This window comes from Danio rerio, chromosome 7, assembly GCF_049306965.1.
Source record: "Danio rerio strain Tuebingen ecotype United States chromosome 7, GRCz12tu, whole genome shotgun sequence".
Lineage (NCBI taxonomy): Eukaryota > Metazoa > Chordata > Actinopteri > Cypriniformes > Danionidae > Danio > Danio rerio.
In genome coordinates this window covers 29,765,989-29,793,970 of record NC_133182.1, presented here as the reverse complement: position 1 = coordinate 29,793,970, position 27,982 = coordinate 29,765,989, and the positions used below count along the sequence as shown (strand labels likewise).

The window sequence follows — 27,982 nt, the reverse complement described above, 5'->3', positions numbered from 1 at the left end:
TTAACAGTCACACCTGAACATTTGACCTTATTCCTGCTTCCTTGGAGTGGTCCATTTACAACCCATCCCAATAGGGTTCAAACTGCATAAGGTCCATCTCCATTTCTGTTTATAACCTCCCAGGGCTCCATTACCCTGGAAGCATTTGCTCCAATTAGCAAATCCACATCAGCAGGAATTTGAGGAATCTCAACACCTTTCAGATATGGCCAATTTTCCAAATCCCTTTGAGTGATAGTGTTGTCTCTGGATACAGGCATTCTTTCTTGAGTGAAGACTTCTCGAAGACTATAAAAGGTGTCATCAAGAAGGTTAGACACTTCCAATCCAGTCAAAACCGTGCTATTAACAGCCATTTGATTGCCCATTGTTTTCAAAACAATATTAGTTTGCTTTCCCTTTAATTTCAAACTGTGCATTAAGCGTTCTGAACAAAATGTGGCAGAACTGCCAGGATCCTAAAATGCATAGGTTTAAATTACCGTTTGTCCCTTACTGGATTTGACTTGAACTGGTACAATTGATAATGCACAGACTCCATCGTCACTGGCCACTGTTTGACCACATGTTGTAAGTGCAACATGTGCACTACTTTAAGATAAATGACGTTGTTCTTGAGTGCACACTTTTGGCTTGCTTACCTTTTCCTAATGAACGATCGACATGAGGAGATGTTGGAAACGCTATCATCTGGATTAACATCCTCTTGACATACCCTTTCATCAACACCAGAACACGAAACTTGACTTTCAGCGCTCAACCATTTCTCAACATCATCTACAAACTCATCGAAAATCAACATTTTTCCATTGAACCATGTTTGTTGTTTTTCCTTTTCTTCACTGGGCAAAAGAACCATCACGGAATTGTGCATTTCCTTTGTTTCGTCTCTCAATTTGATGAATTTCTCAAAGGAACACTGCACCTTTTCAAATTCTTGGTTGGACATAAAATCCTTTATAATAGCCATTAAGTTCTTTGCCTTGCTTAGTTTACACTTTTTTGTCTTTTGCAGAGTTTCCAATTTTTCCAATAATGCCTAAGAAGTGAGCCTAAGGAGCCGCTTTTCCCTCACATGCTCTGTTTCAACCTTCTCAAACAGCACAATAGTCTCTGTCTGTTCACAGGTAGCCGCACCATCATCATCACAATTCATTAAACTCATATTTACAAATTAAAATCATTTGCCTCCTTAGCAACTTTAAAACTTAAGCAACCAATGCATTGGATTTACGCTATTGTGTGCACACAAAGTCATTCATTAAGTAGCGCTACACATACCTTTGTTTCATTCATTCAGTTCATCACGGCTGCTCCTCGAGAAAGTCCATAAATGATGCATGATGATCCACAAAGAAGCCATTTTTTTTGACAAATGTAGTGACACAAATGACCATTTTGTCACTTGAGGTGTTGTAGGGTTGTTTCTGACGCGTGAGATCTCAACAAACGAATAATCTTCCAAATACTGCTTATCAGGTTTATTTTTTTTAACAAACAGTTCTTACTGTTCCACTCACAGTTTGGTACATAAATGCTCATAAAAATTACATTGAATGCCTCCACAAAGATCTTTCACGGTCAAAAAATGTTGTGCTTCCCTCTAATTACACACCTGCTGTTCTAAGTCTATGTCTACCTATATACTCCTCCAAACCCACACTCCACCCAGTGGTCAAAAACAGCATTACAACAAACATAATGGGTCTTACAGACCTGAATGGTGTATTTTTGTCTGAACAATTTTCCCTTTGAATGAACCTGTAACGAGGAGTCTGACACAGAGGGATCCATTTGCAGTATATTTATTAAACACAGTATAATAACAAGCACACAGTAAGTACTGGTGTGCAAACTCACATCAAACGTAGTAATACTGGGTCGATAGGCTGGCGGCTGGCTGTCAAAGATAGTGATAGCAGGCATGGGTCAGAGGCAGGCGGCGTGGATCAAAGTCGAGGTAAAAGGCAGGGTTAAGGGCAGTCAGCAGGCAAGGCAAGGCAAGGCAAGGACAAGAAACAGTCCAGGTAATAATGGGGAGGTCAGGCAAGGAGATGAATGCTCAGTAATGTCAGCAAGGCAGAACAAGACTTCGCACTAAAGTGATTGTTTGGGCTGCTTATATGTGTGTGCGTGGGTAATCAGTGAGATGTGCTGCTGGTGTGTTGCAATCAGTGTTTGAGGATGACGTAATGTTAGAAGTCCGGTGATGGTGACCTCTGCTGGCCAGCCACGGGAATGACTGGGACCAAGTCGGTGACAGAACCTCTCAAAATTGCAGCACCTGCTGCGCGATTACTCCCATATGACATCCATATATCATCCCCTCACTGGCTTTTCCAAGTTATAGTCTGACAAGGATGCAAGTGTTTCTTGAATAAAATAAAAATAACATTTAAATTTCCGAAAAACAAAACAAAAAAATGGCTTTCGTTTTTTAAAACTGACAAAACTAGCAACATGCTGTAATATCAACACCTAAAACTTGCCAAAAAAAAGCAACCACGTTTCCTGCACCTCATAATATAACTATTTCTCAAACCAGCCAACACTAGTTACTTAAATACAGATAATCAAATAATAAACAAAGATCAATATTCATAAACTAAATTTTGTGTTAAATGTATAAAGCAAATGACGACTGCATTTAGAAATCAGATCTTAAACGCAGTGATTTTGTATGGGATGACAATTAACCGGAAACCCTGGGGCTGGCTGACTGAAATTAAAAGTCTGTGTGCTTATAGCCCATTTGTTAACTGACCTTTGTGTTAAACATTTTCAACTAAAAACTTGAGATTATAATGAATGTTTTATTTTATGAGAGACGTCTCTACCACATACAATCTTTTAGAAGGACTCATCCCTATGGCTTAATCAGCTTGTTCTCAACCACATTCCTTTTTATTTTAAAATAATTTTTATTATTCTGCTAATACTTCCAAACATGCTTTTTTGTTGTTGTTGTGTTGATGCAGATATTGAATTATCTATAGATCAATGCTTCCATCATTTTAAAGACTGATATGTCTCTTTCAGTGACACAAGTCAGCAACCAGGGCATCATGTAGAATGCAGTTTCTCACTTGTATATATTCATAGTGCAGAAATATCACAACCACAGCCATATCACCCTGCAGCCCAAGACCAGTTATTCACTGAAGCTCCACCAAAAGCTGGTGTGCGGTGAGCGAACTAGCACCATTGTCCTGTGGCTGCCATCGCATCATCCAAGTGTATGCTGCACACTGGTGGAGGTGAGGAGAGACCCCCCTCATGATTGTGAAGCTCTTTGGGTCTATGGTCATACACAATAAATGTGCAATATAAATACACATTCCTTACTGCTTACTATGTCCAATCCAGCTCCTGGAGGACCACAATATTCTTTTTTTAGCTTCTTTCATAATAAAATACACCTGTACTAGTTAATCATGGTCTTACTAGGCTTAATGCAAACTCCAATTCTAATTCAGCAAATAAATGGACAAAAACATGACAAACACAACAGTTCAATTGACACAATTTTATTTCAGTTCAACAAAACATTTTTGGCAGCAACACTGCAAGACACAAATATTGCTGCCTCAAGCTCTGACACTAGACATTAGTAAGAAGCAAAGGACTGGAGAGGTGGTGAGGCCACTGGTGTTAGCATGCCTGGCTAATCAGCTCTTCCTGCATGACCAGGACCGGGCGCTCATCCTCCATATCTGATGCTGTGATCTAAAGCAAAACAAAAACAAAATCAGGTTTATTGTCCTCAAAAAAACTGACATTTTGAAAAGTTTTTGTAGATCATAGGTACCGTAAACCAGTCGTGGAGGAGAATCTGCTCCAGTTGTATCCTCTCGCTGGGATCGGGATGCAGACAGGCATTTATGAGATGACTGCATTCTGAAAGACAGGATTATTGTTTGACTATTACTTTAAACATCCTTTACATCTCCTGATGGCATTTTGGACAGCTGAGCCAAGTGGCTTTGTCAGACAATTTTTTGTATGATTGTTACAATTTTTTCAAGTTCTTACCACACGACAAGGACGGCAGATACCAGAGCCAGTGCTGCATCTTTTCCCGATCCGTGTAGTCTGGCATATATCCACACACCATAGTGTATAGCAGCACTCCAAGCGAATACACGGTTGCTGGCCGTGCCAAGTATTTGCCCGTTTCGAAAAACTCCGGAGGGCAGTACATCTCTGTGCCTGGAGGAAAGAGATTTGCATGTCTGAGTTACAACAGTTTGTTTTTACTGTATTCTGCAGCTTGTGTGTCATGACACTAAAGTTTTAATATTGTACATACCACTAAATGTGTGGTACTCTGTTTCGTGGAACAGGTTCCCACAGCCGAAGTCAATCAAGGTGACATCCATGGTGTGTGTGTTGATTATTAAGTTCTCCAACTTTATATCTCTGTGGAATACTCCGCGCCGGCAGCAGGTCTCAGCTGCCTCGATAACCTGGCGCATCACATACCGAGCAAACCTTTCTTCAAAGATGTTGCCACAGCTCTCCAACAGCTTGAACACACTCAGGCATGGTGAAGGGCGCTGCAGGACCATTATATAATGGTCTGGAAAGTCCTGCCAATCCAGCAGATCGATTATGTTGGGTGAGCTGGGACCCTTGTTTGCCATAAGTGTGAGGCCGATTTCAAGCGGTACAAGTTCTGGAAGGCCAGGCTAGTGGAAAGAGTTTTTAGGATGGTTAAATTAAGGTGGTGTGCACAACATGTTTATAATTTGTTTATTGAGAGATAGTTTGCTGTCTATGATTAACACTGTTGAAAAAATAAAATAAAAACAGAGTTAGAGGAGATGAGTCTACTTACAACGTAGAGATATTCCATGCCCTCCATTTTTTTGGCAAACTTGATTGCCACCTGATCAACAAAACAGAATATAACAGTTAGCACTGGATTACATCAGGCTATTCAATAATCCTTGTTGAAATTCTAGTCATGAATTTGTAGCATGTTTGGTCAAGTTGACCATTTATCAAGCACTCTAATTGTGTTACAAAAGACAAAGCATAACACATAAATATAGTTTGTTAGGTTAATCATGCAAAAATATATATAAATTTACCGGAAGACCATCATGGGCACGGACACCAGCATATACGGCACCAAATCCTCCTTCTCCCAGTAGCTCACCCATGTTGTAGGTCCAGCACATGCCTGTTCAAATATAATTAGTTTTAGAGACAGATTCATATTCTACAATGCAAAAGTAAAACTTTATTACCACTTTATACACCATTACGTCACTAATACATAATGCAGAAACATCTAATCCTTTCAAAAAGTGAAAGCATCAAGCAGCCATAATTAATATGAACTTACTCCCAATAACCAAGACCATGTCTTGGCTTGGGTTTTCTGCCAGAGGACACGCAGTTTCTTCCTCTGACAGATCATCTGGAAACTCCTGGATTTGCTCGTCAACAGTGAAGAGAGGAATTTCAAAACTACTGTTGGGAGTGTTCTGAGGACCATAACTCTCTACAGAAGATATGGTCTCCACTGAAGTTTGATCTAAAGAGGAAAATACAACAATTATATATAAACACACAAACATTTCAATACTGCTACAAATAATACATTTATAGTATTTACAAAGACAAAACTGAAGAGTTCAGATACACAAACATCTGCACATCTGAACATTTGAACTCTGCAAATGTTTAAAGCTATGATGATCTTCTTTAATGATTAAGTTCAGTAAACACAAAATATGAAGAGATTTACCATCAGTAGACGTTTCTTCCTCCAGCTCCACATTCTCACACTGTTCCTGTATTTGCAGGTCAATGATGGAGGAAGGAACCTCAAGGCTGTTAGGAGCTTGCTGGTAGTCATGATGCTCAACAGCGTTTGGGATGTTTCCTACTGAGGTTTGATCTAAAGAGGGGTACATACATTCAACATTTACTTTAATTAAAACACACAGAAACGTTTCAATCCTTTTACAAATACATTTGCAGAGACAATATTTTAAAGCTATGGTGATCATTTTTATAAAAAAAAAATTTCCAGTCACAGAAAAAATAAAGGGATTTACCATCAGTAGAAGGTTCTGCTTCGGTGACTGGCTTCACCTTCTCACTGTCCACCTGCTCCACCTTTTCACCCCTTCCAGTTCTTGGACGTGAAAAGCGGAACAGCTTTCTCCAAAAACTCGATTTTTTCTTCTCTTTCTTTTTCTCCTTTACCAAACTCCCTACTCCATCTTTCTCACAAGGAACAACACGGCTCTCATCAAGCTGATGGTTTTCGTGACGAGGCGTGTCATTATTTAACTGAAGTGGTATACTAGGATGTAAACTGTACACACACTCCGACTCTGTCGCTATATTCAGACAAGAAATTCGCTGACCCATGATAAAACAAACGCACTGTCTCACTGCAAACTACCCACTAAAACTAAATTAACATTTCACTTTGACGTTCTAATTATGACATCAAATAAAATGTCCTTGAGATCAATTTGTTTTGTTTTAAAATTTGCTGAACTACATATTGCATACATAATACCTGACAATTCTTATAGTAATGCCTAAAATAAAGCTAAAATAAATATTAAATCATATTATAAAGGTAAATCTACTTGTTTTAATACTTGTTCAAACACTTATATAAATATTTAATTCCGTACTTCTGCAGTATAATGCTGCGTCGCTAATACTTTCTTATTGGTTGTATTCTCTTTCTCAACCACTTGAGGGCGGCAAATATCATGGTATCTGAACAGAACTGATAGTCCACATTACTTCATGATCTCAGTGGGAGTAGTCTACTTGAAGAGTTTTATTTCTTTTTATATGTATATTTAAAGTATAAGAAATGAAGTCAGAAATGAATTAGAGTAAAGATGTGTGGATGGGATTTAATAACATAATAATTTGAATCTACTGAATAAAGTATTGAAAACATGGTATTTTCCTTTCATTTTCCTTATAGGTTAGAGGTAGGGTTGTAACGGTATGAATTTTTCACGGTATGATAATCGTCTAAAACAATACCACGGTTTGACGGTTTCGCGGTATACGGTATGTTACAAATGTTACAAAATAATAGAACAGTGAAGCAAATTTGACTTTTTCCAAATAATATATTTTTAGTTACTATAAACAACACCACTTACAATGAACAAATAAAAAAATAAGAAAATAATAAATAATGTGTCAAAGTCCAAATAAAGTCCAAATAAACATGGTGCAAATCCTCAGTAAAAAATAGATATAAATATTTACTATACTATAAATAGTTACATAACGAAACTAGATTCAATATGGAACATCCTTAGGTTTTATGTGCCAGCATGGATATGGTTGTCTATCGATATGGATTTGGATATGGTTGTCTGCAATGCAGACAAACAGCTGCATCTTCATTTGCGTCTTTTGAAAACAGCAAGAGCAGCAGTTCGTCTTTGCTGTGTCACTGTTTTGTCATGTTTCTGTGCTGCTGTGCATGCAAAAGTACTTAGTATGAGAATTATTTCATGCAAAACTTTTTTTTTTTGCGTTTTATTTAGCCGCGCATAAATGTATGCCTATCTCTCATTCCGTGTTGTTCAAAAAGCTTGGTCCACAAACAAAAGCGAAACCTACGCTTATTGGTTGTGATATAGCGAGTTTGAACCAATCTGGGCATGGAGGAGGGACAATGCATCAATGTATCATGTCTGATTTGTCGGGAGACACAGTGACGAGCGTTTCTTTGTCAAATCAGCGTTGTCAAATGTTGATGACGTAACCGCACTGATTCCGGAGCCTCTGAAAGTCCGCGAATGTTATGTGATACAGCACTGGAAAGCTGAGATTCTCTTCTTTATGCCAATCTTTGAATTGTATGAATCGGATCAGCGGATCAAAAGTTATTAAACATTTAAGAGCAATACTTATTTTTAGCCGCGGGCGGCTGTCTCGGTCTTTAAGGGTTAAAACCGTTGATATGCAATTGTTCATGGTATGATAATCGTGCACGTTCAAATCGTGGTAAACCGTCATACCGGTATATTGTTACAACCCTAGTTAGAGGTCGTGTGTTTTTCAGGAAACAATTTTAATTAAATATAATATATTTCAAAATGTTTGTTTGAATTATGAAGCTCGGCCTGGTTTTGATCTAACTTGTAATGGGTGTTGTTATGTATGTGTGTCTTAGCATCAAATATTAATTTATAGATCGCACATACTTCTGAATTAAATCAGCCACGCATGTTAACATTTTACCACCACTCTTTACTTCTCTTGTGTGTATAAACTCCATAACATTACAAAACTTCCCATCTTGCCACCTGTTTCCCGTTTTAAAGACACAGATGCAATTATAGTACATGACATCCCCCCCCAAAGTTGAATAAAGACTATCAATCTAAGTTGTCTTACTCTTACTCAAACACAACATATTTAAACATTTAACTAGTAAACACTAGTTTTTTGGTAAAAACACTTTTTTTGGTAATCTTCATTCCTTTTTGGGCTTCTCATATGAGGCATTTTGTTCACACTCTGTTGTAGACACAGGTCTAACTGATCCCTCTAGCAGTTTCTTTTGATTTGTGTCCCCAGAACAGCCGGCATCTTCTGCTTTTTTGTTACCCTGGCTGTCTTCTGTTTCTTTCTCCACATATCTCTTCACAAATGTTGTATTGCGGCTATATTGATCTCCAGTTGGTGATTCGACAGTTATTTGGTTTCCAGCTCTTCTGATTACTGTGTGAGGTGTTGCACTGAATGGTGTGGTAAATTTATCAGTCTTGTCCTGTCTGATCAAAACTCGATCTCCAACCTCTACACATGATTGTTGTGCTTTGCTGCGTTCATCTGCGTACAGTTTGTATTTTCCTTTTTTCTCAGCATCATAGTCATGAACTTCGAGATCTGTATCCACAGATGTGAGTTCAGGTAGCTTGCCTCTCATTTTCCTTTTAAACAAGAGTTCAGCTAGACTTTTTCCTGTTGTGTTGTGTACAATTCCTCTGTATACTGTAACATACCTCCTGAGTTCCTTTTGCCAGTCCAGTCCCTCAGACTGCGCAATTCGAATACGTTTCATGATAGAGGCATTTTGACGCTCAACTTCACCGTTAGCCTGGGCCCATTTAGGTGTTGTTTTCAGGTGTTTAATTCCATTCCCTTCACAGAAAGCTTTGAATTCGTCTGACCTGAACTGAGGTCCATTGTCTGATTTGAGTGTTAAGGGAAGTCCATGTCGGCTAAATATGCCCTCTAGGCTGTCAATCACGTTTGAAGTTGTGGTGGAGGTCATTAAATCATACTCATAATACCTGCTATAATAATCCACAACAACCAAAATTGAATGTTTCTAAGGAAAGGGCCCCAGCAGATCCACTGCTAAATCTTGCCACGGTCCATCAGGTAATGGTAAAGGTCGTAGTGGCTCTGGAGCATTAGGACGAGAGACAGTTTGACAGCCATGACATGATTTACAGTGTTTCTCAGCAGCTCTGTCCATGCCAGGCCACCATACTTTGGTTTTGAGATGCTGCTTAGTTCCAACTATACCTAGATGTCCCTCATGGGCAAGTGCTAGTGCTCGTGCTTGTAATGCTTTTGGAAGTACAATACGTGTTCCATGTGTGATGGTGTAGTGCAGCTGATTGATATGAGTAACCAAAATGTGATGGTGCTGTGCAGCTGATTGGCATTGACATCGGCCAATCGGCACGTAGCACCGCCTTTTTAAACCTGATTGGTCGGTGCTTGGGATACGTCACGTCCGACTCCGACGCACTGGTTTGGGTGTCTGTAGCCGCGGCTACAGGTAGAGGCTCTGCGCTCGTTCTGAATTTTGTAAGTTGTTTGAATCGACCCACGTTAAGCTCTCTTTTGGCATTGTTCTAGTGCATCGTGTGGCGGTGGCTTTTCCCTTGGCTGTGGTGGCTGGATGACTGTTCAGTTGCAGGTATGTGATGGCTTTGAACTGGCTGAGTAATGGGGTTTAGCCGCATTTTAACCTGCGTGTTTCATGCTGTACAGCTATTAATTCCGGCACCTCGCTGTATTGTATCGACCAACGCGTGATTAGAACGTGTCTGAGTGTGCGCCCATTGGTAAGTGAAGCACGTATGATATGTTGTGATCATTTAAAGGACCATGTTAATGGGCTTGTTTGCGCTTTTCCTCCTTAGGATCCTCCCTTTTCCCCTTTCTTTCTCTCTTACATCGGATCTTCCTCTGGTATCATTTGCTTACTAGCTCCCGTGTTCATCGCTATTGCCGTGGTTACCGGAGACCGTCTGCAACTGCTGCTAATGCTAACGGCGGCGTATTGGCTGCCGCTTGGACACCACCAATGCAGCTGCTAGCAGGGACTGCCTGCAATAACTCTTAGCGTGCTGCTTTGTGCTCCCCTTCATTCTTTCATTTGTTTATTTGTGTTGGATAATTGATTTGTCAACATAAGCATTCTTCTGTTTTTTTTTGTTGTGTCTTTATTTATGCAAAGTATTGATTTTTGTTTTTCGTTATTAAGAGTATTCTTTTGTGAGTTTAGTCTTATTTCTAGTAACAGTTAATGTTGGGTCTAGTGTAGGTCAGATGGTGTAAATACAGCTGCAGCTATCTTTCAATTAGATCATGTAAAGTAGGTGTTGACCTGATTGACCCACTTATTTGTGTTTTGTTGGTTATTGATTTTTATTTTTATTTATTTCAGGAACTGAGGTTTCCCCCGGTGGATGACGGGTCACTTTCCACTGGTGGTGGTGTTTCTCTATCGTGTGCTGTGGACACTGAGTGCGTGATAGCGTGATTTTTGAGTGCACTGTGGTGTGTGCGTGTGCTGGGGTAAAGTCTGTCCACTCGTACCCAGTCAGTGGGAACCTCCAATCCTGGTTTGGTTTTGTTTATTTATTGTTTCTTGTGTTTAATAATGAAGTGGGAGTTTTTGATGTGTTTTTAAGAACCGTTTTATTCCAAATAAATATTTTTGTACTTTTTCATTAACTCACGTCTCTGTGCCTTTCTGGGAGAAACGAACCTGTGTCCTTTTTCTAATAGTTGTTTCCCTGGGTAACTCCTGGGGTGGCGTAGTCGGTTATTTTTATTTAAAAAGATTTAAACCCTACTCTATACCCTCGTCACATTCTGGCGTAGTCGGCAGGACTCCCCCTCATTGTGTGCAGAGACGTGTGTTTGTTTTTGTATATTTTCATTTTTGTAGGAATTGAATTGCGGCAGTCTCCCTCCCCTATTCTTTTTGGTGAGTCAACAAACGTTGACTTTTCGCTTGTACGTTGTAGCAATGGAAGATGAATTGCGTGAGTTAAGGGAGTTGGTAACTCAATTAAAAGCTGATAATGAGCGACTACGGCAAGAGCAGGTGCCAGCTGCACTGCCGGGTCCATCTAATATTTCTATTCCTGTTGTTTCAGATCCTCCCCTCATTGATGCTGGTCCCTCGTCAACCGAACGATTTGTTTTCGTTCCTCGAGACCGTAAATGTCCAAAATTCAGTGGCCGGTCCGGAATTGACATCAATGAGTGGGTGGAAGAAGCAGAGGCTTGTATGCGTCTTCGCCATTTGTCTTCAGCTGATCGGGCATTTTTCTTGTTTGATCACCTGGAGGGAGAGGCAAGAGAGGAAATTCGTTATAGGCCACAGAGTGAAAGGGAGGATCCAAAGCGGGTGATTCAGGTATTGCGCGATCTATATGGCTGTACTAAGTCTTATGTAGCTCTTCAGGAGTCATTCTTTTCCAGAAGACAGCAGGAAGGGGAGACTTTGGTGGAGTTTTCCTTAGCCCTGATGAGCCTTCTGGAAAAGGTTAAAGGTCAGTCACCTCATGGCATGCCTAATGCAGAAATTTTACTGCGAGATCAGTTTGTGGAAAACGTTAATGATTGCACCCTTCGTCGTGAACTTAAGCAGTTTGTTCGGCGTCAACCTACTGCCACATTGGTTGACGTACGTGGTGAAGCACTTCGGTGGGAAAGAGAGGGCATGCCTGGGGGAGCGCGGGGCCGAAGTCAGTCTGTTCCATCAGTTTATGGTATTCAGTATGGGGTGCAGGGGAATCGAAGTGTTAGTAGTGGGGCAAAGTCTGAAATGACTGAATTGCGGGACATGTTGCTGAAGCAGCAGCAACAATTAAATCAACTAGTTCAAAGTATGTCTCTGCTTCAGAGTTGTTCACCCAGTTTGCCGCCACCTAAAGTTAACCCTGTTATTTGCAGAAGATGTCGTCAGCCAGGCCATTTTGCGAGAAATTGCGATGGTGGGCGGATGTCGGTCCGTGCACTATCAGCCCAAATAACTTCTGCTTTAACAAGACGCGAACAGTCATCCTCCAGCCAGCCGTCGGAAAACTAGTTCCCACCAAGTTACAGGGCCATAACTTGGTTGGGAAAAGGGTAGGCTCTAATAATCATATGCCGTGTTTAATGTCTACATGTCCGAAGCTCGTTGTAACTATAGGTGGGGTTCAGGTCCCTTGTTTGGTTGACACCGGCTCCATGGTGTCCACCATTACTGAGAGTTGTTTCATGACTAATTTTGGGCTGTGGGGTCAAGAACAGCTTAGATCATGTCATTGGTTACAGCTTAGAGCTGCAAATGGTCTTTCAATTCCTTATATTGGTTATTTGGAATTAGATATAGAGCTTTGTGGGCGAGTAGTTTCAGGCTGTGGCGTGCTGGTTGTTAAAGATCCTCCTGGGGGCATGTGTGCACAAACACCTGGTGTATTGGGTATGAATGTGTTGAGCCGCTGCTACCAGGAGCTATTCGGCCAGCATGGTACAGGCCTTTTTGATTTACCGGCAGTATCACAGGCCCCTAGTTTTATCTTTCAGGCCTTACAAAATTGTCATCAAGCTGGAGTTCAGCCAGTTAAAGATGCAGAAGGACAAGTCAGAGTGCGTGGACGTCGGGCGTGTCGCATCCCAGGTGGCACTGTAAAATTTGTTGCTACAACTTGTTCGGTGCAGTATTCTGGTAATGCTGTACTGTTTGAACCTCCAATTTCTGGTCTCCCTGCAGGTTTGCTGGCCTCTCCTGCGCTCCTAAAGGTGGATGGTGGTACGGTCTATGTGCCCATAGTCAACGTGGGCACTATAGATGTGGTATTGTACGCCAGAACTATTGTGGGCCTTGTGAGTAAGGTTGATGTAGTTACGTTACCCCCAGAGGTCGCAGAGGTAAACATGGTGGCCGCTAGGGTAAGTGCACAGTCTTCTCCTTCTGTGCAGGAGCAAATAGCCACTTTAGACCTGTCAAAACTGCCTGAGGTAGAGCAGGGTAAAGTTAGGGCATTGCTGTTGAAGTATTTGCCTGTGTTTTCCAGTTACGATGGTGATTTGGGTTGTACAAACCTGATATCTCACGATATACCATTGTTAGATGAGATCCCTGTCAGGCAGCGGTTCAGGCGCATCCCTCCGTCTGAGTATGAGGTGGTAAAGGCACATATCAACCAACTGCTAGAGACCCAGGTGATAAGAGAAAGTTCCAGTCCTTATGCTTCGCCCATTGTCCTGGTTAGGAAAAAAGACGGTGGTCTGCGCATGTGTGTAGACTACCGTCGTTTGAATGCGAAAACCAGAAAGGATGCATTCCCTCTACCACGTATTGAGGAAACTTTGGACTCGCTGGCTGGGGCCTGTTGGTTTTCCACCATGGACCTAGCCAGTGGGTATAACCAGGTGCCTGTAACTGAGAAGGACAAGCCTAAGACTGCCTTCTGTACCCCTTTTGGCCTTTTTGAGTGGAATAGGATGGCGTTTGGACTGTGTAATGCCCCAAGCACCTTCCAACGATTGATGGAACGGTTGTTTGGGGATCAACAGTGCCAATCCCTCCTCCTGTATTTGGATGATATTATTGTCTTTTCCTCCTCTATAGATGAACATATGGCACGGATGGAGGTTGTCCTGAGCCGTCTGCAGAGGGAAGGGTTGAAGGCCAAGTTATCCAAGTGTGCTTTCTTTCAAAGGGAAGTGCGTTATTTGGGTCACGTTATTTCGTCAGAGGGGGTCTCTACCGATCCAGGTAAAGTGGAGGCAGTGGCCAATTGGCCTTGCCCGACCAGCGTTACCGAGTTGCGCTCATTTTTGGGGTTTGCTAGCTACTACCGTCGTTTTGTGGAGGGGTTTTCCAAATTGGCTGCCCCCCTCCATAGGCTGGTGGCTCAGCTTGCAAACCCAAAACAGCGAAAGGGCAATGCCCATGACTTTGCGGCTTCTTGGTCCACAGAATGTCAAAGTAGCTTTGAGGGGTTGAAAATTAAGCTAACTAGTGCTCCAGTGTTGGCCTATGCTGATTTTTCTCTGCCTTTTATTTTAGAGATCGATGCCAGTCAGGGAGGCTTGGGGGCAGTCCTCTCACAGGAACAACAAGGCAAGGTGCGACCGATAGCATATGGCAGCCGCAGTCTTAGGCCCACCGAGCGTAATCCATCTAATTATAGTTCAATGAAATTGGAGTTTTTGGCACTCAAGTGGTCCATGACTGAAAAGTTCAGGGAGTATTTGTTAGGCCAAAAATGTATAGTCTTTACTGATAACAACCCCCTTAGCTACCTGAATTCTGCCAAGTTAGGTGCAATGGAGCATCGTTGGGCTGCTCAATTGTCCGCATTTGACTTTGAAATAAAGTATAGATCGGGTAGGAGCAATCGTAACGCAGACGCTTTGTCCCGGCAGAACTTTTCCAGTACAGGAGAAGTTCAAGGCCTGTGTCCAGGGGTGGCTGTTCCAGCTGTGTTGCAGCAAGTGGCCCCAGATGGATTGGTGACCCAGGTCAATCAAGTTACCGCCTTTCCCTGCCCCTCTGGCAGTGACATGGGTGCTCTGCAGGAAGCAGACACAGTCATTGGTGAGGTGTTGGTGTTTTGGAGGCGTAAGTTGCTCCCTACCTCGGAGGAGCGTAAGCAGCTCTCTCGCTTGGCAGTCATCTTGCTTCGCCAATGGGGCCGCCTTGTGGAAATTGAAGGGGTGCTCTATCGGCGTGTGTCACGGCCGGATGGCGGAGAGGAAGTTCTCCAGGTGTTACTACCAGCCGTCATGAAGACTGAGGTCTTGACCCAGCTGCATCAGCAGCATGGACATCAGGGGGTTGAGCGTACTTCCCAGCTGGTTCGTCAGAGATGTTACTGGCCGGGTATGTTTGCTGACATTGCACGCTGGTGCCAGGAGTGTGAGCGCTGCCAGTGTGCTAAAGGCACCCCCTCTGCTCCCAGTAGTTTTATGGGACATCTTCTGGCTTCTCGGCCTAACGAGATTTTAGCTCTCGATTTCACTTTGATGGAGCCTTCAAGATCTGGCCTAGAAAATGTGTTGGTCATGACTGACATATTTACAAAGTACACCTTAGCTATACCCACTAGAGACCAACGGGCCGAGACTGTAGCCCAGGTCCTTGTGGCCGAATGGTTTTGTAAATTTGGGGTGCCAGGTCGCATCCACTCCGACCAAGGTCGTAATTTTGAGTCCACTTTGATTCAGCAGCTGTGTGGGTTGTATGGAGTTGTAAAGTCCCGTACTACTCCATACCACCCTGCTGGAAATGGTCAATGTGAGCGTTTCAATAGAACGTTGCATGATCTGCTGCGTTCTCTTCCACCTTCTAAAAAGAGTGATTGGCCACTTTGTCTCCCTCAGGTTCTCTTTGCGTACAACACTACTCCTCACCAGTCAACTGGAGAATCCCCGTATTATTTGATGTTTGGACAGGAACCTAAACTTCCCATTGATTTCCTCTTGGGTAGAGTTAAAGAGCCGTCAGCCGGCAGTGTTCATGGGTGGATTGTGGAACAGCAAGATCGGTTACAAGTCGCTTTTGAAGGTGCTCGTGAGCAATTGGGTGCCGCAGCCGACCGGCGGAAGGCCCAGCATGATCTTCAGGTAAGGGAAGCACCACTGAAGGAGGGTCAACTAGTTTACCTTCGCCATCATAGTGTGCGAGGTAGATGTAAAATCCAAGACCTGTGGAGCTCAGTGGTCTACCAAGTCCTAAAAGCACCTACTGAAAGTGGAGTAGTCTATACTATTGCTCCTGTTGCAGACCTCAGTAAAACCAAACATGTACACAGATCCTTGTTGAAGGCCCAGCTTGGTCCGAATCTGCTTCCTAGTCCACCTGAACCTGCAATGGGTGATGGCATGCAGCCTTCAGATGAGGAGTGTGATGGAGACTTGCTGGTTCTAGTTCCTGAGACACCAGAGCTTAGAGGAAGGTCAAGGTCACAGGGTGCTGTCCCCCCTGTTCCTCGGGTGGTAGACGAGGAACTGGAGGGTCGAGCAACTGGGGAGACTGTGCAGCCTGAAGTGGTGCCCTCTAACCCTGTAAGAGCAGCAGAAGTTGTGGTAAGGAGAACTGTGAGAAGTACGGCGGGTCAGCATTCTAACCTGCACCACCTCCCACGAGCTGTAGGTACAGGGACAGTGTCCAGTATAGCGACTAACCCTTTTGGTACATTCTTTCGCCCTTGGAATTAGGCTCTTCGATTAATGATGTTTAGTTCACCGTCGGGGCGACGTTGCAGAAATTGGGGGTGGAATGTGATGGTGTAGTGCAGCTGATTGATATGAGTAACCAAAATGTGATGGTGCTGTGCAGCTGATTGGCATTGACATCGGCCAATCGGCACGTAGCACCGCCTTTTTAAACCTGATTGGTCGGTGCTTGGGATACGTCACGTCCGACTCCGACGCACTGGTTTGGGTGTCTGTAGCCGCGGCTACAGGTAGAGGCTCTGCGCTCGTTCTGAATTTTGTAAGTTGTTTGAATCGACCCACGTTAAGCTCTCTTTTGGCATTGTTCTAGTGCATCGTGTGGCGGTGGCTTTTCCCTTGGCTGTGGTGGCTGGATGACTGTTCAGTTGCATGTATGTGATGGCTTTGAACTGGCTGAGTAATGGGGTTTAGCCGCATTTTAACCTGCGTGTTTCATGCTGTACAGCTATTAATTCCGGCACCTCGCTGTATTGTATCGACCAACGCGTGATTAGAACGTGTCTGAGTGTGCGCCCATTGGTAAGTGAAGCACGTATGATATGGTGTGATCATTTAAAGGACCATGTTAATGGGCTTGTTTGCGCTTTTCCTCCTTAGGATCCTCCCTTTTCCCCTTTCTTTCTCTCTTACATCGGATCTTCCTCTGGTATCATTTGCTTACTAGCTCCCGTGTTCATCGCTATTGCCGTGGTTACCGGAGACCGTCTGCAACTGCTGCTAATGCTAACGGCGGCGTATTGGCTGCCGCTTGGACACCACCAATGCAGCTGCTAGCGGGGACTGCCTGCAATAACTCTTAGCGTGCTGCTTTGTGCTCCCCTTCATTCTTTCATTTGTTTATTTGTGTTGGATAATTGATTTGTCAACATAAGCATTCTTCTGTTTTTTTTTGTTGTGTCTTTATTTATGCAAAGTATTGATTTTTGTTTTTCGTTATTAAGAGTATTCTTTTGTGAGTTTAGTCTTATTTCTAGTAACAGTTAATGTTGGGTCTAGTGTAGGTCAGATGGTGTAAATACAGCTGCAGCTATCTTTCAATTAGATCATGTAAAGTAGGTGTTGACCTGATTGACCCACTTATTTGTGTTTTGTTGGTTATTGATTTTTATTTTTATTTATTTCAGGAACTGAGGTTTCCCCCGGTGGATGACGGGTCACTTTCCACTGGTGGTGGTGTTTCTCTATCGTGTGCTGTGGACACTGAGTGCGTGATAGCGTGATTTTTGAGTGCACTGTGGTGTGTGCGTGTGCTGGGGTAAAGTCTGTCCACTCGTACCCAGTCAGTGGGAACCTCCAATCCTGGTTTGGTTTTGTTTATTTATTGTTTCTTGTGTTTAATAATGAAGTGGGAGTTTTTGATGTGTTTTTAAGAACCGTTTTATTCCAAATAAATATTTTTGTACTTTTTCATTAACTCACGTCTCTGTGCCTTTCTGGGAGAAACGAACCTGTGTCCTTTTTCTAATAGTTGTTTCCCTGGGTAACTCCTGGGGTGGCGTAGTCGGTTATTTTTATTTAAAAAGATTTAAACCCTACTCTATACCCTCGTCACACATGTAAAACCAGATAGCCTATTGTGCACAGCTCATTAGCTATGGCTGCATAAGACATACACTTCTCAAAGTGTCCACTTTCAATAGCTCCTTGCACTTCTGTCAGTTCTGCATCTTTTTCTGAAGCCTCTTCCACCTCCCTTGTGGTTAGGGCTTTTGGAGTGGCACTAATGGCTACAAATCTCACAAACTCATCTGAGTCATGTGAGTGTTTCTCTCTCATTGCTGTGCTCCCCAATATTTCTCTTCCTGAATCATAGACAATCTTAAAGTCATATGGTTGGAGACGTAAAACGCACCACTCTATGCGGGCACATGGCTTAGAACGTGGACCATATATTGACTCTTAACGGTTTATGATCTGTGAGCAAGTCAAACTGTCTCCCATAGATATACACGTGAAGCCTTTCACAAGCCCATACAAGAGCGAGGGCCTCCCTCTCTGTCTGGGAGTACCTTTCTCTCACAATCTGATAAACTACTGCTGATTTAGCACACTGGCACCATTTGACCCATTTGACACTGTGTTAGTACTGCCCCCACCCCTACAGGGCTCGCATCAGCTATAACCTGGGTTGGTGCGTCTTTGTCAAAGTATGCCAAAGTCCCTGCTTTTGCAAGTTCCTCCTTTAGAGCATTAAATGCCCTTTTCTGTTCATGTCCAAGACAAATTCTGTTTCCTTTCTGGTAAGATGTCTTAATGGCTCCGCCAGTGTTGCAAATTGTGGAATAAATCTGCTACTGTAAATGACAAGTCCGAGAAAACTTCTAATTTTAGAGACGTTTTGTGGTTCTCGGGCTTCCACTACAGCCCTGACTCTTTCTTCAGTGGGCCCAATCCCTTTCTGAGTCAGCAGGATTCCCATGAAGTTTAAGCGATCTATGCAAAACTGACATTTTTCCGGATTTAAAGTCAGTCCACATTCTCTTATGCGCTTCGTGACGGCATGTAGGCGTTGGCTGTGTGTTTTTTGGTCCAGAGCATGCACAATTATATCATCAGAGATGTTTTCAACTCCCTCTATTCCAGTAAGTGCAGCAGCTATCTCATGTTGATATTGCTCACTTGCAGATGATACTCCAAAAATGAGACGCTTATATCTGTACACTCCATTATAAACTGCAAAAGTTGTGATCTGGCGAGATTTTGGTGTCAGCTCTAACTGATGGTAACCCCATTTCAGATCCAATTTGCTGAAAACCATTGATCCATTCATACTTTGTAGAAGTTCATCTACTGTAGGAATAGGGTATCGTTCTCTGATGATTGCTCGATTGGCCTGCCCCATGTCAAGACAAAGTCTGATTTCAGAATTAGCTTTTGGCACAGTTACAACAGGATTAACCCATGGAGTGGGTCCATTTACTTCTTCTATAATGTCCATCTCTAAGAGTTCTTTTATTTTATCCTCCACAGGACCTCTCAGATTAAATGGTATTCTTCTTAAGGGTTGGGCTACTGGCTGGACTGTTTGATCAATGTACAGACAGATTTGCTTAGTTTTCAGCTTACCAACTCCCTGAAACACTTCTGGGTATTGGGACTGGAGTGATTGTTTAAGGTATGTTACCGCTGCAATATCTGTCCCAATTTTGAGTACTCCAAGCTCCATGGCTGTATCTCTTCCTAGCAGAGGTTCACCAGTCCCTTCTATAACAATAAACTCAGCATGTACCATCCGACTGCCTATTGTTACATCACATTTAAATGCTCCCTTTACCGGCAAAGGCTGATCAGATGAGTAAGAGAACAAATTTTTCTTTGTATCTAGGATGTACGAATGACATTTAATTCTCTGATTTCAGTTACTCCCATGTTTTCTCATCTATAATATTGCTGGAAGCACCTGAGTCTACCAGCATCCTCAGATGAACATTTCCCAAGCAGACTTTCAGTCTATCTGTATCCTTGCCATCATTTTGAATGACAAATGCATATTCAGTCTGTCCCTCCACTTGATTAACTCTCTGTTTTACAGTTTTGGTTTTGCACATTTTTGAAAAATGATCTCGTCCCCTGCACTTATGGCATATTTGACCTCGAGCAGGACATTTTAAACCTTTTCCAAAAAGATCTGTGTTTCCACATCTATAACACTGTTTATTCAACTTACTGCTTTCTGCTTGGTGTTTTCCCTTTGTATATTTCCTCCTTTTTTCCAGACTCGATTCACAGTTTCTGTAGCATTATCAGATTTTGATGCATCACTCACTGATGACGCAGACATCTGTTCCTCAATTCGTTCACAGAGATCGGCAACTTCCAACGCGCGATCAAGACTGAGATTCGGTCCTCCCTCCAACAATTTACGCCGCACATATGTTGATGAGCCTCTGTCTACGACGGCATCTCGAAGCTGATTATTCAGGTCATCTGCAAATGCACTGTCTCTCGCCGCTTGTCTAAGACGTGTTGTAAACTGCTGAACAGTCTCGCTGGAGTTTTGAGAAAGTTTATAAAAGGACTGCCGTGCGTATGCAGTATTTACTCGTGGCACAAAGTATGCATTTAAGGCTGCAACTGCCGCATTAAAGTTATCACCATGTCCCGTATTTGGCAGTGTGGAGAAAATATCTTGGACATCAGGTCCCGCATGATGCAAAAGAAGTGCTCTGCGTCGTTGACACCTTCTTCTATAATAAGTCCTTTTCCATCTGCATAAAGTTCAAATGATGTTAGCCATCTTGTCCATCTTGGCCCAAAAGTCGCGGGATCTTTGTAGCACTCAAATACAGAAATACCTGACTTTTCCATCACATGTGTGCTCACCATATCCCGGCTGCATCCTTGTCGCCAATGTTATGTATGTGTGTCTTATCATCAAATATTCATTTATAGGTCACACATACTTCTGAATTAAATCAGCCACACGCCGGTTAAGATTTTACCACCACTCTTTACTTCTCTTGTGTGTATAAACTCCGTAACATTACAAAACGTCCCATCATGCCACCTGTTTCCTGTCTTAAAGACACAGATGCAATTATAGTACATGACAGGTGTTGTTGGTAGAGCAAGCAAGTTTTGTACACGTAAAGTCAGAGTCTGTAGGCAAAATAGATGCAAATAAAAAACGTCTTTATTTTCCAATCAACTTCCAATCAACAGAATTACTTAATCACTTTCCTTAATCTATATGCACACTTCTCTGTTACCTTGAGTTACGTTACGCTCAGTTACGAGACGAGACGGTCAAAAACTGTGTGCTTCCTACCAACACTGTCCCACTCCATGCAGTGAAGCCACAGTTATAAAGTCTTCTACTGATACCTTGTGGCCAATAGCCAAAATACAACGTATGGCTCCCACACCTGTACTAGTTATTCATGGTCTTACTAGGCTTAATGCAAACTCCAATTCTAATTCAGCAAAAAAATGGGACAAAAACATGACAAACACAACAGTTCAATTGACACAATTTTATTTCAATTCAACAATACATTTTTGGCAGCAACACCGCAAGACGCAAGTATTGCTGCCTCAAGCTCTGACACGGGACATTAGCAATAAGTAAAGGACTGGAGAGGTGGTGAGGCCACTGGTGTTAGCATGCCTGGCTAATCAGCTCTTCCTGCATGATCAGGACCGGGCGCTCATCCTCCATGTCTGATGCTGTGATCTAAAGCAAAAACAAAAACAAAATCAGGTTTATTGTCCCCAAAAAAACTGACATTTTGAAAAGTTTTTGTAGATCATAGGTACCGTAAACCAGTCGTGGAGGAGGATCTGCTCCAGTTGTATCCTCTCGCTGGGATCGGGATGCAGACAGGCATTTATGAGATGACTGCATTCTGAAAGACAGGATTACTGTTTGACTATTACTTTAAACATCCTTTACATTACACTTCTCCTGATGGCATTTTGGACAGCTGAGCCAAGTGGCTTTGTCAGACACTTTTTTGTTTGATTGTTACAATTTTTTCAAGTTCTTACCACAGGACAAGGACGGCAGATACCAGAGCCAGTGCTGCATCTTTTCCCGATCCGTGTAGTCTGGCATATATCCACACACCATAGTGTATAGCAGCACTCCAAGCGAATACACAGTTGCTGGCCGTGCTAAGTATTTGCCCGTTTCGAAAAACTCCGGAGGGCAGTACATCTCTGTGCCTGGAGGAAAGAGATTTGCATGTCTGAGTTACAACAGTTTGTTTTTACTGTATTCAGCAGCTTGTGTGTCATGACACTAAAGTTTTAATACTGTACATACCACTAAAAGTGTGGTACTCTGTTTCGTGGAACAGGTTCCCACAGCCAAAGTCAATCAGGGTGACATCCATGGTGTGTGTGTTGATTATTAAGTTCTCCAACTTTATATCTCTGTGGAATACTCCGCGCCGGCAGCAGGTCTCAGCTGCCTCGATAACCTGGCGCATCACATACCGAGCAAACCTTTCTTCAAAGATGTTGCCACAGCTCTCCAACAGCTTGAACACACTCAGGCATGGTGAAGGGCGCTGCAGGACCATTATATAATGATCTGGAAAGTCCTGCCAATCCAGCAGATCGATTATGTTGGGTGAGCTGGGACCCTTGTTTGCCATAAGTGTGAGGCCGATTTCAAGTGGTACAAGTTCTGGAAGGCCAGGCTAGTGGAAAGAGTTTTTAGGATGGTTAAATTAAGGTGGTTTGCACAACATGTTTATAATTTGTTTATTGAGAGATAGTTTGCTGTCTATGATTAACACTGTTGAAAAAATAAAATAAAAACAGAGTTAGAGGAGATGAGTCTACTTACAACGTAGAGATATTCCATGCCCTCCATTTTTCTGGCAAACTTGATTGCCACCTGATCAACAAAACAGAATATAACAGTTAGCACTGGATTACTTCAGGCCATTCAATAATCCTTGTTGAAATTCTAGTCATGAATTTGTAGCATGTTTGGTCAGGTTGACCATTTATCAAGCACTCTAATTGTGTTACAAAAGACAAAGCATAACACATAAATATAGTTAGTTAGGTAGATTATGCAAAAATATATGTAAATTTACCGGAAGACCATCATGGGCACGGACACCAGCATATACGGCACCAAATCCTCCTTCTCCCAGTAGCTCACCCATGTTGTAGGTCCAGCACATGCCTGTTCAAATATAATTAGTTTTAGAGACAGATTCATATTCTACAATGCAAAAGTAAAACTTTATTACCACTTTATACACCATTACGTCACTAATACATAATGCAGAAACATCTAATCCTTTCAAAAAGTGAAAGCATCAAGCAGCCATAATTAATATGAACTTACTCCCAATAATCAAGACCATGTCTTGGCTTGGGTTTTCTGCCAGAGGACACACAGTTTCTTCCTCTGACAGATCATCTGGAAACTCCTGGATTTGCTCGTCAACAGTGAAGAGAGGAATCTCAAAACTACTGTTGGGAGTGTTCTGAGGACCATAACTCTCTACAGAAGATATGGTCTCCACTGAAGTTGGATCTAAAGAGGAAAATACAACAATTATATATAAACACACAAACATTTCAATACTGCTACAAATAATACATTTATAGTATTTACAAAGACAAAACTGAAGAGTTCAGATACACAAACATCTGCACATCTGAACATTTGAACTCTGCAAATGTTTAAAGCTATGATGATCTTCTTTAATGATTAAGTTCAGTAAACACAAAAGATGAAGAGATTTACCATCAGTAGAAGTTTCTTCCTCCAGCTCCACATTCTCACACTGTTCCTGTATTTGCAGGTCAATGATGGAGGAAGGAACCTCAAGGTTGTTAGGAGCTTGCTGGTAGTCATGATGCTCAACAGGGTTTGAGATGTTTCCTACTGAGGTTTGATCTAAAGAGGGGAACATCCATTCAACATTTACTTTAATTAAAACACACAGAAACGTTTCAATCCTTTTACAAATACATTTGCAGAGACAATATTTTAAAGCTATCATTTTTAAAGTGATCATTTTTATAAAAAAAAAAAAATTCCAGTCACACAAAAAATAAAGGGATTTACCATCAGTAGAAGGTTCTGCTTTGGTGACTGGCTTCACCTTCTCACTGTCCACCTGCTCCACCTTTTCACCCCTTCCAATTCTTGGGCGTGAAAAGCGGAACAGCTTTCTCCAAAAACTCGATTTTTTCTTCTCTTTCTTTTTCTCCTTTACCAAACTCCCTCCATCTTCCTCACAAGGAACGACACGGCTCTCATCAAGCTGATGGTTTTCAAGACGAGGCGTGTCATTATTTAACTGAAGTGGTGTACTAGGATGTAAACTGTACACACACTCTGACTCTGTCGCTATATTCAGACAAGAAATTCGCTGACCCATGATAAAACAAACGCACTGTCTCACTCCAAACTACCCACTAAAACTAAATTACACCGTAAAGCCTTAACATTCCACTTTGACGTTCTAATTATGACATCAAATAAAATGTCCTTGAGATCAATTTGTTTTGTTTTAAAATTTGCTGGACTACATATTGCATACATAATACCTGACAATTCTTATAGTAATGCCTAAAATAAAGCTAAAATAAATATTAAATCATATTATAAATGTAAATCTACTTGTTTTAATACTTGTTCAAACACTTATATAAATGTTTAATTCCGTACTTCTGCAGTATAATGCTGCGTCGCTAATACTTTCTTATTGGTTGAATTCTCTTTCTCAACCACTTGAGGGCGGCAAATATCATGGTATCTGAACAGAACTGATAGTCCACATTACTTCATGATGTCAGTGGGAGTAGTCTACTTGAAGAGTTTTATTTCTTTTTGTATGTATATTTAATGTATAAGGAATTGAAGTCAGAAATTAATTAGAGTAGAGATGTGTGGATGGGATTTAAAAACAATAATGTGAATCTACTGAATCTAGTATTTTCCTTTCGTTTTCCTTATAAGTTAGAGGACGTGTGTTTTTCAGGAAACAATTTTAATTAAATAAAATATATTTCAAAATGTTTGTTTAAATTATGAAGCTCGGCCTGGTTTTGATCTAACTTGTAACGGGTGTCAACAATCTCCAGCCACTCTTTTTAACACTTTCTGGCTTTGTCCAGCACTAAGCACTTTTTGGGCATCAATTTTTAAATCAATTTCTGAATGTTTTCTTTTATAAGACCATGATTGCATATAGCCCATTTTTTCAAACTCTTCCGAAAACACACACCAAGTCGACAGAGCACACTCTCTCTCATATATACTTACTTGAATATTTGATTTCATCTCAAAACACTATGGATTTGAGTGTGTCATTTTTTTAGTTATCAAGTGACCTTGAATTTCATGTTTCATGTGATTAACTAGGCTTGAAACTACACTCTACAGCAGTTTAAGTTAAAAATTCTGCTGTATTTAAGCAGCGTTTATACCCAAAACCAAAAATCCTGTCATAATCTATTTACGCTTTTCTAGCTGCAGACCTGTTTGACTTCTTCTGTTGAGCAGAAAGGAGGATATTTTGAAGAAAGCAGGAAACTTGTAACCCTTAATTCCATGTTTTTTTTTGCTATGGAAGTCCATGTGCACAGGTTTTTATTTATTCATTCCTTTGGCTTAGTTTTTTTTATTTATCAGGGGTCACCACAGCAGAATGAGCCAACTATTACAGTATATGTTTTACACTGCGAATGCCCTTCCAGGTGCAACGCTGTACTGAGAAACACCCATACACACTCATTCTCACACACTCACATACACCAAGGTCTATTTAGTTGATCCAATTCACCTATAGCACACGTCCTTGGTACCCAGAGGAAACCCACGCGAACACAGGGAGAGCATGCAAACACCACACAGAAATGCCAACTGGCTCAGCCGGGACTCGAACCAACAACCTTCTTGCTGTGAGGCAACAGTGCTAACCACTGAGCCACCGTGCCACCCTACAGGTTTTCAGCTTTCTTCAAAATAGTCTGTAGTGTTCAATAGAAAAAAGAAACTTGTCAATGTTTGAAACCACTTGAGGGTGAGTAAATAGAGTGTAAATTATAATTTATGTGTGAACTATCCCTTTAAAGGTTATTCTATCTAGAGGATCAGAACAAAAAATAAAAACATTGTGCCACTGAAAAATAACGTATTAGAAGAATTACATCTTATAACACAAACAGATGTTTCAACATTATATTTTTATGAATAAATTAATGGTTAGGATGCTCACATTGCTTGAGCTGAACACCAGACAATTGCATCCATTATGTGGCCAATAGGCTATGAACAGCTAGTGTTTTTCAGCCAATGAAAAAGTGTTTCAGCTAGTGTAGACAGCTAGTGTTTTTCAGCCTTTTTTATTGCATAACAAGAACAATAGCATACAAAAATGAAGAATACAATACTTATATTTTTTTACATCAAAGGAACAAATCAGTAGAGCAGGGGTCACCAATCTCGGTCCTGGGGTGCCGGTGTCCCTGCAGGGTTTAGCTCCAACTTGCCTCAAAACACCTGCCTGGATGTTTCAAGTGTACCTAGTAAGACCTTGATTAGCTTGTTCAGGTGTGTTTGATTAGGGTTGAAGCTAACATCTGCGGGACACCGGCCCTCCAGGAACAAGTTTGCAGACCACTGCAGTAGAGAATAAAAAAACAAACAAAATAAATTACAGGTATATATAAACCACAAAAAAATTTGCATAAGAAAAATAATCCATAATTGCACACATCCTTGAAGCTTTTTTATGTTTTTATGACTTTTAGGGTTTCAATATAATGCTGAAAATATTTTTTTTAAACAAATCAATATCAGGCCTATCATTGGACCATTTTTGTTTGTGTACATGGTACTTTGTATATATTATCATTAAATTAATAAACAAATTTTGCTCCAAAGTTTTGTTATTATTATTGCATATCAAAAAAATATATTTACAAGAAAACTGAATTTTTAATTTTGTAAGTTTAGACACAAGATATTTAACATCAAACCAAAACATTTGGGTATATGTGCATTTAAAAAAAGTCTCAAAAAAATTGTAACAACTTGTTTCATTGGATAAATTAGATGTATTAGTTTATATGTCACTTCTTTAACTTTATTGGTGAGACAGTATTTACTAGGTAAGTTTTCAAACTTTTTTTTCCACTCAATTCGCTCAAATAAGGAATTTTAAAAAGATTTGCATTTAGGCAACAATGTAGTTCTGCAAAACCTTTTAATGTAACAGTTATTCAATTTATTGTCTATAATTTTCACACCATTGATACTTAACTGATTACTAAGTAAAAGATTTGATTCAGTGAATACATTACCGAATAAGAGCCAAACAAGTCCACTAGAAATTGCATCAAATACTATTGCAAATTCTTTAGCAGTTAAGGGGATCTTGTAATTGAAATAAATTCACAATAATTAAAAGTTGTCTATTCCTTTTGAATAACTGTATCATCAATATAATATCATTATTTTGTTTTATTAAAAAAAGCATTTTAAGGTCAAAATTATCAGCCCCTTTAGGCTATATTTTTCAATAGTTTACAGAATAAACCATAGTTATACAATAAAAATAAACAGCGGGGCTAATAATTCTGACTTTAACAGTTTATACTAAACGTGACGAAACTTCTGTTTTTGCTAATAATGTTTTTCTTTTAATTGACAAATCTTTCATTAACCATAAGTTTAATGTTTGTTTTGTTTTCTTAATAATTGGTGTAAAATTCAGTTTACTTCTCTCTTTTTGATCTTTACAAATTTTTTGACCCAAATATTTTACCATCTTCTTTACTGGAATACCATATATATTAGTATCATTGCATATTTTCAGAGAGAACACTACACATTTTTAAATATTTAAACATAAACCAGATGCAGATGAAAAAAGATTGAGGCAATCAATAGCAGTTTTAATTTTAATTTCATTATTTAGAAAAATGTAAGTGTTGTCAGTTAACTGAGAACCTTTTAGTTCTGTCGCTAAAATTCTATTACCTCAAAATCTATCTCTTTTGATATGCAGGGCCA

At 40.9% G+C, this 27,982-nt stretch overlaps 2 protein-coding genes across 2 annotated transcripts; both read right to left on the bottom strand.

The window, feature by feature from the left end:
- Positions 1-3,512: 3,512 nt before the first annotated feature.
- LOC137496096 (serine/threonine-protein kinase pim-2-like) lies at positions 3,513-8,311 on the bottom strand. The gene is made up of 9 exons (XM_073908576.1): positions 6,069-8,311; positions 5,756-5,908; positions 5,351-5,542; positions 5,094-5,185; positions 4,838-4,888; positions 4,310-4,688; positions 4,033-4,209; positions 3,809-3,897; positions 3,513-3,726 (listed from the first exon to the last, which is right to left on the bottom strand). Exons 1-9 carry the CDS (start codon positions 6,385-6,387, stop codon positions 3,652-3,654), a joined length of 1,527 nt encoding a protein of 508 aa, XP_073764677.1. The 5' UTR covers positions 6,388-8,311; the 3' UTR covers positions 3,513-3,651.
- Positions 8,312-21,450: 13,139 nt separating this feature from the next.
- On the bottom strand, positions 21,451-26,592 carry LOC137490286 (serine/threonine-protein kinase pim-2-like). The gene is made up of 9 exons (XM_068218410.2): positions 24,026-26,592; positions 23,702-23,854; positions 23,297-23,488; positions 23,040-23,131; positions 22,784-22,834; positions 22,256-22,634; positions 21,979-22,155; positions 21,748-21,836; positions 21,451-21,664 (listed from the first exon to the last, which is right to left on the bottom strand). Exons 1-9 carry the CDS (start codon positions 24,339-24,341, stop codon positions 21,590-21,592), a joined length of 1,524 nt encoding a protein of 507 aa, XP_068074511.2. The 5' UTR covers positions 24,342-26,592; the 3' UTR covers positions 21,451-21,589.
- Positions 26,593-27,982: the final 1,390 nt, after the last annotated feature.